The 12,027-nt window shown below is 35.8% G+C and overlaps 2 protein-coding genes across 2 annotated transcripts; one reads left to right on the top strand and one right to left on the bottom strand.

Annotated features, from left to right (window-relative positions):
• The first annotated feature begins 1,640 nt into the window (after window positions 1-1,640).
• On the top strand, window positions 1,641-3,897 carry LOC112589388 (putative nuclease HARBI1). Its single transcript, XM_025302476.1, has 7 exons — window positions 1,641-1,763; window positions 1,902-2,006; window positions 2,230-2,468; window positions 2,549-2,878; window positions 2,965-3,109; window positions 3,440-3,499; window positions 3,716-3,897. Exons 3-7 carry the CDS (start codon window positions 2,235-2,237, stop codon window positions 3,895-3,897), a joined length of 951 nt encoding a protein of 316 aa, XP_025158261.1. The 5' UTR covers window positions 1,641-1,763; window positions 1,902-2,006; window positions 2,230-2,234.
• Window positions 3,898-6,834: 2,937 nt separating this feature from the next.
• On the bottom strand, window positions 6,835-7,057 carry LOC112589390 (40S ribosomal protein S28-like). The gene has a single exon (XM_025302478.1). The coding sequence runs from the start codon at window positions 7,018-7,020 to the stop codon at window positions 6,835-6,837; it is 186 nt and encodes a 61-aa protein (XP_025158263.1). The 5' UTR covers window positions 7,021-7,057.
• Between the last annotated feature and the right edge of the window lie 4,970 nt (window positions 7,058-12,027).

Below are 12,027 nucleotides of genomic sequence, written 5' to 3' on the forward strand. Positions count from 1 at the left end.
TCAACCTCGCCAAATACTGCAGCGATCGCCAATCCCCTTCGTGAAACCTCTGATTCCAGGGCAACCAGGTCCCAATGCCCCTTCACTTATTCTATGTCGCTATTGCAAAGCCCCCGGACACATAATGTCCGAGTGCCGTAAATTAGCTTATAGGCGGTCACTAGAAATACAAGCACGCCGCGCAAGCCGCCGCTCCGGAAAACGCGACCCGTGTCCGGTCCAGAGCGATGCCGCCGCGACAGACGGAACAGACAGGGCGTCCTATTCAAAGTTGGTTCAATTTCAGGAGGAACCCGGAACCTCCAACGCATAAATTTAATACAATCTCAGGAGACGTCCCGAACGTCATGCTTTCGTCGCCGAATCTTAACAAAACTGCTCTTTTTATGATCGACTCAGGATCGCCGTGAACTTTATTCGACGCGATCTTTTAGACTCTGGCGTGCATGTAAATAATGACGTACAATTGACTCTACAAGGCATCTCACCTAAAACCGATAATTACCATGGGATGTCTACAAATTACAATTCTCGGGAAACTTACTAACTTCCACGTGCTGCCAGATGAATTTCCTTTTAGAGAACACGGAATCTTAGGAAACGAGTTCTTTAAACAACACAACGCAAGTATCGATTATCACAATAAACGCGTCCGGTGCGAACAAATTAGTATACCTTTCATAGAGGAAGAATCCTTTGTGATACAACCACGTACCGTCGCTCCTTTCCACGTCATTATTTCTAACCCTGAGAAATCCAGTGGTTATATTCCTCTCCTGAATGTTGCACAGGGAGTTTATTTAGGAAACGCCCTTATTTCTAATTCTAATGGCAAAGGCCATCTTCCTATATTCAACACCACAGAATACAGACACACTATTCCAATTCCGGTAACGGAACTTCAAGATTACGGTACACCGGATATCGCGGAAATCTCTCACCTAGGTATAGATTTACTCCGCGATGCAGAAGCCACAGGTCCTCTTGGTGCCGTACATCAGGTTCCTAATTCCGATCTCGTTTCTTCTACTCTTTTACACACTCCGGATACGCAATCGAGCGAACGTTTAGGCACGTCACCCGGCTGCGGTGCCGATGATATTTTAGAATGTCGCACGGCCTCAGGTCCTCTTAAACGCACACGTACACCGGATACCACGGGAAGGTCGTACTCAGTACTGACGCGATCCGCGGTGCTGACGCCTCTTGCAGACAGGCGAATGCTACAGGTCCTCTAGAACACACATCCTCACAAGTTAAACACTTTAAATCTCGTTTTAATTTCGTGAATCAAATAAACACAACGGATACACAGTCAGAACCTTGCTTAGGAACGGTAAATGTCTGTGGTACCGGCGATACCTTAGGGCATCCCTCGGTCTCTGGTCCTCTGTCTCATGCACACCGCCCACTCAATTCCAATTCCTGTAATAATTATTCTCACTGTTTATCGGATACGCACGCGACTAGTAACTTAGGTACAATCGTTTGCGGTGCTGTTGATGCACTAGAGTCTGATACGGCCGCTGTAGCGGGATTCTGTAACTCGTTATGCCGTCGTTATGTGCTCATAACGACAATTGTCGATTCGTTATATAACGTTACAACACTATAACGTCAAATGCAATTCTGTACGCGAATGGTAACGACTATTGTCGCTATTCATAACGAAAATCGTCGGTATGATGTCGTTATATGTCGCTATCATAACGCATGGTTCGATACCCCTCGGTACGCGTAACGATCACATAACGACAGTAGTGGTCTGTTCATTTTAACTGTACTGCTGATCTGGTGTAATAAGTTAGAGTGAGACAAGTACATTTTCCTCACTCTAACTTATTGCACCAATTCAGCAGCTAAAAAGAACAAACCATAAGTTAAAGGTTAAAAATGTTTAGAAGCGTCTGAAGTGTCGAAGTGATGAGTGTGTTCATTTAAGAAGGACTTCACATGTATACATCGTAAACATATATTAAAAGAAAAATTAACATTTAAGGAATTCGGTGAGTAAAAATTGACGTTGTTTATAATAATTGGTTTTCAGAAAGTAATGTATATTTACATCTTAATTCTTATATAATGTTTTGAACGTTGTATTAAGTTAATATGAATTTGCTCTTCTCCTTTCGATTTTTTTATTTATATACTCGTAAGAATTTTTATTTCCATAAAATCGACATATTTGGCATTTAAGCTTATGTATATTAAAAGTTGATTTATTTGAAGAGGACATGGCCCTTGACTATTTGGCGTGGGAATTAGGATTAGTGGTTGAAAGAGTGCGTCGACTAGAACGGCGTGTGGCAAGAAGGCAGCTGAGAGATGCTCAAAACCCTTTTCACATCCCACGAGATGAATTCATTGACTATTTTCGCCTTACTCCTGAACTGGTAATCGACATTGCAGCTGCATTAAGGATTGATTTACATAATGAACGACTTACTGGCTTAGTGCCAGAAATAAAGGTAACATTGGAACAAAACTATAATAATTTATAATATTTAATTTATAATATTGAAACATAATCTTGAAACATTAAATACAGGTGTTGATAGCCATACAATTTTATGCGCAAGGCAGCTATCAAAGAAGCGTTGGCAATCAATTCCAATGGATTGTTAGCCAATCAACAACAAGCCGTTGCCTCCATGCCGTAACTGAAGCGATTAATCGGCGCTTGCTGCGTAGATGGGTAAAATTCCCGATGACCGAAGAAAATCGACAGCAAGCGCGTGCAAAATTCTCCGCTACTTTTTACTCATTCGAAAGTGCTATCGCTGCTATAGACTGTACTTTTATTCATATTATAGCCCCTCATGAAAATGAAGAGGCGTTCATTAATCATCACGATCACCATTCTTTGAACGTGCAAGCGGTAAGTTTAATCACTTAGGAAGTACATAAATTGGTTTTCCTGCAAAACTTTTGTCTAATTCTAGCATTATTTAATTATACTTTCAGATTGTTGATCCAGATATGAAGCTGCTTAACATCAATCCACGATATCCAGGTGCACGAAACGACTCATACATCTGGAGTACATCACCAATTCGTCGAGCAATAGAATTTCATTATAATCGAGGAGAACGGAAAACTTGGCTGATCGGTGAGTGAACCTTTAGTCCTTATGAACCTTCAGTCCTTATGAAAATAAGGACTTCGAAGAACTTTGCAAAAGAAAATAAAAAACTGTAATAAGATCTTATATATTTTTATAAATACTGAATATTCTGTGTGACAGCCGTGTGCTCACATCGACGCCTTGTTCGACCGTCACACGTCGGTCGTATAATACTAAATAACGTTTGGTACACAAGAAAGAAAAACAAGATTTTTTCATTGTTTTTGAATAATTAAGATTTCATGTAGTTTTAACCTTTTATTTATTTCCCGAAATATTCAGTATATTCGTAACAATATTAATATTTTTCATTAGGCGATGCTGGATACCCTTTGGAACCGTGGCTCATGATACCATTGGTCGATTTTCCTGAAAGTACCCTACAATTTCATTATACGCAACAGCTCTGTAAGGCAAGAAACGTTGTTGAACGTTTTTTTGGTGTCTTCAAATCTGTATGGAGATGTCTTTCCTATCAGCGTGTGCTGATGTATAGGCCAGCATTTGCTGCAAAAATAGTTAATGCATGTGCAGTATAATGCATAATATAACTACATAATATAAGAATTCAACACCGTTTGCCTGTTGAAGAATTGGAAGCACCAATAGCTGCTGATAATGGTGAATATGAAAATACTGGGCTCATTGATAACGAAGATCTACATCAAAGAGGACCGCGCGCTTTAGCTCAAAGAATACAACGCCAAATTATGAGAGAAAGATTTCCTAATTATCGAGATGCACAAGATGAAGAGCCTGCTGAAAATGATTAAATGTTTTTTTTACTTATCCCCTATTGTTTGACGCTTTAAATGAGAATATTGATTCCGAATGGCTTTCGAAGCCATAAACATTTTGTGACTCAGAATAAATGTTTCATCGTCTGAATTCAATTACAAATATTTATATAAATATGTGTGTGTAAAGGATAACAATTTTAACGAAAAAAAGAACATGTATATTAAAGTTAAAAAAATGAATTATATTAAAATTTTACATTATCTTATATAATGTTTTTTATAAAATAGTTTTATATAATATTAAATATATTAAAGCTTTATTTTCATATTAAAATTTTATATTATTGAAATAAACATCTTTCTGCAAACAGTATAAAAACTTTATTGTCAAACTAAAACCCTTATTGTCTATAAACTATAAATGTAATAAAGAAAAAATAATAGTAAATTAAAAGAAAAGAATAAAATACTGATCAAAATACGGACTAGTTATGTGAAAGATTTTTTTTTTTTAATACTTCAACACAATCTTTGATTATTATTAATAATTCGGAATATGTTGTCTCTCTACTTCTTTCTGCTTCTATAAAGGCACGTAGACATTCATTTCGCTCTTTTTCATTATCCGCAATTTGTTGCATTGCCTTTGCAAACATCTGTAAAAATAAACATAAAAAAAGTACGTTTAAAGCATTGAGTTAATAACACGTTTCTTCCAAAGAAATTATATTCTGAGAATGACAGATAGATCTTATCTCCATACATGAAATTTGGCGTTCGGCTAGGATCGCAAAATCTTCTCTGGCATTGTGCAGTTGTATACCCAATCGTTCACTGTCTTACAAAGAAAGAAAATATTACGTATATAAACTGAGCTGTTATAAAAAAATAGGTATATATCAATAGCAATACTTACTCCTTGTAATTTGGTCTTTTTCGCTCCTTGCTCGAACTTTGCGTTACAGTTGTGAGCCGTTGTGGATCATCAGTTTGAATAGCGGATGGTGGTTCTGTTATTTCACGATGACAATCTGCAGTCTCCACATTTTGAATTTGTGAGTGTGTTTGAATATTATTGAAAGATGACCCTTCTTCAATAACATTTCCCATATCATGTAGCACTTCATAATCTGAAATAAAAAAGTGTAAGGAGTGCTGCATTTATACATTTTCAGAGCAATATTGATTAACACATTCATATAATTTATCGAGACATTTACAATGTATTCAGAAAAAATGTTACTTGTATAATTAACGTCATGTTCTATAATCTCGTTATTTCTTAATGTTAATGACTCTGGAATATCATTTAAAATTCTTTCGTCCCCTGCAGTAAGCAAATGCATTGCTTCTCCCTGAAATAAACATTTAAAAAGCAAATACTGTTTAATAAACATGTACTCAATATTATTTTATGTGCATCACAAACAAAAAAAAAGATTTCAAATTTTTAAGTATGATGAAATAAGAAATTTCTAAATATATTTTAATAAAAATATTCTATATTAGATATATTTTATATTAGAAAAATGATTACAGTTATATTAAAAACTTTTTCACTACCTGTTCCTCTGGAAATGAATCAGGACATTGCACACCTTCCACATAATCTAGTCCTATAAGGCCTAAAATCTTTTTTCTCGATCCGTCAGTGTGATAGGAGGACTACCAATGTTCCCTGTCGTAACTTTATTAGCACGGATTTTAGCAACTTTTTGGGAAACTGCCGTTTTATTATCTCGCCATGTCTAAAGCATGTATTACGAAAATATATCCAACGTAGTTACATCCCAGCAAACACAATATTAGATGTAACATGTTGGTTGTAATTTCCTACTCAACAATATAACTGTTACATAACATATATGTCATATAACAATTATATGTTATTTAGTTGATTAGGAAATTACAACTAACATGTACGTTACATCTAACATTGTGTTTGCTGGCATATTACACATAATATTTTAAATATTATTGACTTACCGATTTCCATGACTTTATATCTTTTGACTTCCCATTTCTTCCCATAGTATTTAAGTGAGCGACTAATTGCTCCCATGACCCTCTTAAATCTGCGTTCCCGTGTAGAGTTTGGAATTTGTCTGTTGCTACATGTGGATGCTGTACAAAATAGTCCACCATATAATCTATTTGTGCTGACGTTGCTTTCGCCTGCCTCTTCTTAATCCCTGTTCCATTTTGTCTGAAAAAAAAATTATTAGCATACGTGTAATAGATTATACCTGAAATTGATTTATTTTATTAAAATTTTGCATACTTATTGTGATATAGAAGCCATTGCGCTTAAGTTATTACAATAAGATATATGACTTATATATAAACTTATATATAAATTTATATTTGTCTCACTGTAACTTATAGTATCGATTCAGTAGTGCAGCGAAAACGAACAGACTTATTAAAATGCTGCTGTTATGAAATAATATTTTTAAATTAATTTATAATTAATTTATGTAAAATTATATTTATAAAAAAATAATATAAATAATATAATAATATAAAAATATTTATAAAAAAATAAATACACAATTTAATAAGGAGATTTGTGGTAGTTACAACAAAGTACAAGAGACTTAGATAATCTAGCAATTGGTTTCATCCAAGTTTCTTGTCTTTTGTACAATTAACAATAAAATATTTTCATAACTCTCTTGCACTTTTATACTTTAATACTTTGCTGTAGTTATCTCTAACCTTCTTGCTACTTGTTTTATTAAAAAAGGGAAGGAAAGTTTTATTAAAAAAGGAAAAATCAAATAACAGTCAAACAAAATTTCTTTTGTTAATAACTTTTTAATAAATAATAAGTGACAGCTAAGATCTTTCGAGTATTGTTCAAGACAATAATCTTATCAAGATAATAACCTTATCAAATTCAAATTACCTGGCAATGATTTTTTCTACGTCAATCAAAATTGCTGCTCTGGTTATAATCTCTGGTTAGAATCATTTTGCCTCAAACTCAGATTCAAACAAGGTTAAAAGATCACCTTCACGTACCGGACCTTTCATGTTTTGATAATTTGTCGATTTTATTTGCCGGAACTCTATTTTCACTCGTCTGAATTGTCCTTGTGAGTCTGTGCGGCCCAGGATCTTCATAATAAGTTTCAAATCAACTGATTTATCCATAACCTTTTCCACGTGAAATACCAACTTACGAATTTTCCCCCAAAACTTGACATGTATACGTCATTTCCTCTTTTCTTCCACGCATAACGACAATATTAAATAACGACGTTTCGTTACCACATTCTGCAACGTCAGAGTGTCGCTATTCTGAGTTAGAGAATCGCATAGTCGGTATCAATATCTCGTTACACACGACGAAAGTCGGTATAGTTACCATAACGTCATGTATCGTTATAATTATAACGAGTTACAGAATCCCGCTACTGGTCCTCCTTCATCTCGCAACGCGCGAATTTTGCAATTACTACGTCTCTCTCATCTCAATTGCGAAGAAGCACGGAATATTGAGAAACTAGTATTAAATCACGCTGATAAGTTCCACATTCCCGGTGAAACCTTAGGGATCACCAACGCCGCGCATCATTACATAGTTACAACAGACAATGCCCCGGTTCACGTAAAACAATACAGATTCCCTCCCGTCCATAAAGAAGAGGTAGACAAGCAGGTGACCGATTTACTAAAAGATAATATTATCGAACACTCTACTTCTCCTTATAACTCTCCCTTGTGGATAGTTCCTAAGAACCCAGATTCGAATGGAAATAAACGATGGCGCATGGTAATAGACTATCGCCTGTTAAATGAAAAAACTATAGGAGTGTAACGTCTCGCGTCTCCCTAGGGATCGTGATCCGCCTGCTCTCTATTTATTTAGGCCTACCTGCTTACACCGGCACTGCCTGGGATGCCGAGAGCTTTTCCGGACAGATGGTGAAAGGGGGAAATATGGTGATTGTAAGTGATATAATGATTATGGCTATTGATAGGAATAGAGACTTAAACAATTGTTTTATTTAACAATGAGACAATATGATACTTAAAAGTGTAATATAAATGAGTGATAATACTTATAATTATATAATTAATGAATACAAATGTGGTTTACATTATATAGCTGCTGGTAATGCGTTACAATAAAGTGTTGAGAGAATATACAGTTATCCTGCCCGGTGGAAGTAATGAAGGTGGTACGGTAATTTGCGAGGGGTTTCAGTGAGAGAATAGGATTCCAGTTGGTAAATGTAGGTGGCTGTCTTGTTAAAAGTGTCGTCCTGTGTTAAATCTATCAATTCTATGTCTAGAGTTTCTGTCGTCGAACGCTGTTTAACCAGCCGAAGGTTGTGTGTGTGAGCCCTGAAAGAGCTTGATAAAGAATGCGAGTCCGAAATAAAGTGTCTTTGTGTGGAGTGTAATGGACGTGGAGCGTATTTAAATGTGCTTATGAGTCTGTTTTGTAATAAAAACTTGATGTACGATGGAGGAACTAGATCGTGCCCCGTGATATCTTGTATTATATGGGGTTTGGTGGGGTCCATGTGTTGAGACAACAGGGCCGCTCGTCGGCAAGCTTCCTTACCTTCTGTTTAACGCCCCCGGGATGTTTATTTGGCATCTAACGGATTGAGTTTAAGAATAAAATTTTTGGTCGGACAAGTTAAAATAGCAATTGATAAAATTTATTATTGAGTGAAAAGGACTCTTGTGACTTTAGTTATCCGTTGCCAGAGTACTATAAAAGTACTAATAATTAATGCTTAATACCAATGCTTTGGCAGGGTTAGGTTATGCGGGTTGTAGGAGAAGGATAATTGAGGCGGGTGGCGGCTGTCAGCTGCGCCCCTGAGATTGAAGGATGCTAAGCACTGTACAGGTTATTAATGCACAAGTTAAATTTCCTGATCTTGATGGGAAAAGGGGTGGTCTTATGAGTTGGACGGGATGGATAGAATGCTTGAGCCGAGAGGCACCCGTAAGGCGCTCCTTAGTCTGGACAAGGATAGAGGCGGGTAGCTCCAGTAAGGCGCTTCCCTAAAGGTGGGCAAGATCTATGCTTAATAATGTAAGATTCAGATTTAATGGTTAATGAACTATAAATTCTCTGGCAAGAGATGTTATGGCACCAATTGATTTAAGTAACTGAATAAAAAGGACAAAGATTTATGAATACTTAATATCTTTCTTTCAAGAAAATGCTCGAATAAGAGGAAGAAGGCTGCCGATAAAACAAGGATACTGCATAAAATTAAAATGCTTAGTAGAAAATATTGAAGGATTGTATGCCGATGCAATGGCATATGTTCGTTGTACAAGAGAATCGGTGATTTTAATGGAATTATACAATAGCAAGTAATACAGTGAGGTAATTAAGGCGTATGCCGATGCAATGGCACACGTCTACACATACACAATAAAATCAGTTACAATACAATAAATGCTTATACATATATATATGTGGGTGGGGAAGGATGCACTTCATGAAATGATTTATATTATTCCAGCTTTTATAATGGATAATGTCAAGATCTTGTCGTTATTAAGAATATACTTTCGTCTAAATAAACAATGAGATTGTAAAAGTATTATTAATCTGAAACCTTAGTAACTTAATTGTTTAATATAGTGTTGTGCCCACACCTTTGGGGAACGTATTGTTCCCACGCTCTTGGGAGAAGACGCTCTGTGAAGAAGGCATATAGAGAATGTGAACAGCTGTTATCGTTGTCAAGGAGTTTGTTTACTAACAACTGGGAATAATAAGAGAGTCGCTCTAGTCCTGTCACAGCGTACGGATGTAAAGCGAATTCGTGCGATTATTTTGGAATTGATTGAGATCCGTTTTTCTAGGCTGTAAATAAAGCTTTTCTCGTTTAGTATATCTCGAGTTATTTCTTTCACGCGCGGGCACAACATTTGGGGGCTCGTCCGGGATCAATAACGATAGAAATCGTAGACGTGCTTGTGTGTGAAAGTGAAAGAAAAAGAAATGGCTTTGGCACATTCGCCGAGGAGGACTCGTGCTCAGACGCCGGCTACCTCAGATGATTCATTACGAGCCGTTCTTCAGGAGTTGCAGCAACTAAGGGAGGAACGGCAGCAGGATCAGAGAGAACAGCTACGGATACAAAATGAATTAAAAACACAGCTTGAGGAGCGTGATTCAGCTTTTAAACGCCTGGAAGAAAAACTGGATAAACAGATGAGTCCTTCAAATAATAGTATTTTTGGGAATGAATCTCGTAATGTTATCGATCTCGAAAATTCGAGAATGAATGTTGAAAGAGAACGTATATTTTGTGATGTCAAAGTGAAATCAGATATTTATGATGGGACAGTGCCTTTAAAAGAGTTCCTTGCACAATTTTCTCTAATATCGCAAGCTAATGGTTGGAATGATTCCGCGAAAACAGTAGCTTTGGCTTCCTGTTTAAGAGGGAAAGCACGAACGGTTCTTTTAAATATAAATGATTTAAAAAAAATAACTTTTAATGAAATAAAAGAAAAATTAGAATTACAATTTGGAGAGGGTGAATTAATGCAAAATTATTATTCACAATTTACAAATCGAAAGATGCTTGCGGGAGAAGATTATGCAACTCTTGGTGCAGATTTAGAGCGTCTTTCGAGAGGAGCTTATCCAGAATGTTCTTTTGAAGTTCGCGAAAAGATTGCTTGTGCACAATTCATTGCTGCAATTTCGGATAATTTTATTAAGCGTTCGCTTTTGACAGAAGGAATAGTTTCACTTAAAGCGGCTATAGAACGAGCAAAGATTTTACAATCAATAAATGAAAACTGTTTTTCACGGAAAATAAAAGAACAAAAAGTCACGGGAGTTTTCTGTCGTTTTGAAGAAAAAGGAAATGGATATAAGAAGGGAAAAGAATTTGAAAGAGTTGAAGCACGAAGAAATTTTAAAACGAGTAAGAATAAAGAAAGGGAATGTTGGCAATGCGGTGGGGTAGGACATTTTCGTTCAGAATGTCCGACATTGCAGCAAAAGGAAAACTAAATTTTGCCGAGCTTCACGGAGCTGGTTCGGTAAAAAGGATTCAGGCTCCGTTTTATAAGCGCAAAATTGATAAAAACATGTATAATATTTGTGGAAAATTGAATGATAAAATGTTCCTTAGTAATTTTTGTTGTTTCAGGGGCTTGTTAAATAATACAACTTGTTCTTTTAAAATTGACACAGGTTCCGATGTCTCGATTATAAGTTCTAGGAAGGTAATACCTTTGAAATTGAGTCCGATAGGTTCTGTTAATTTATTTTACCCTACAGGAGAAAGAGTTCAGGTTCATTCACAAGTTGTTGCTACCATTACTTTGGGGAAGTTTTGTGTACAATTATGTTTTTATGTAGCTGATATAAATAATGATTGTATTTTAGGAAGAGATTTTCTTTTAAAAACAGGTTTAGTAGATGGATTGTTTGAAAGGGCTCTTGGAATCTCAAAGAATAGTTTTGGAAAACAAGAATTAATTTGTTCTAGAATAGAGAAACATTCTATTCAATTTCCTGAATTACTTAGGGAAATTCATGAACAAAGTTCTAAACATTTGAATTTTTCACAAAAAGAGATTTTCTCAGAGTTTCTTATTCAATTTCAAGATTTATTTGCTGAAAATGTTATAGCTGGTAATTGTGATATTCTTTGTCATCATATTAAACTTTTAGATTCTAATCCTATTAAGCAGACTCCTCGTCGAATTCCTATTCATTTACAAGAAGAAGTTTATAAAATTATAGAAGACATGAAAGCTCAAAAGGTAATAGAAGAATCCAATAGCCCTTGGATTTCTCCGGCTGTAATGGTAAAAAAAAAAGATGGTTCTATAAGATTTTGTGTAGATTATAGAAAATTAAATGCAGTAACCATCAAGGATTCATATCCACTTCCAAGAATTGATCAAATTTTAGATTGTTTAGCTGGGAATTCATGGTTTTGTACTCTTGATTTAAAGAGTGGTTATTGGCAGGTGGGGTTAGCTCCTGAGGATCGGGAAAAAACTGCTTTTTCTATAGGAAACGGTTTATGGCAGTTTACAGTGATGCCGTTCGGACTTTGTAATGCTCCTGCCACTTTTGAACGTTTAATGGAAAAAGTGTTATCAGGTTTAATTTCTAAAAAATATTTCGTTTTCTTGGACGATGTAATTGTTTTT

Source organism: Harpegnathos saltator, unplaced genomic scaffold, assembly GCF_003227715.2.
Source record: "Harpegnathos saltator strain DR-91 unplaced genomic scaffold, Hsal_v8.6 scaffold497, whole genome shotgun sequence".
Taxonomy (NCBI): Eukaryota; Metazoa; Arthropoda; class Insecta; order Hymenoptera; family Formicidae; genus Harpegnathos; species Harpegnathos saltator.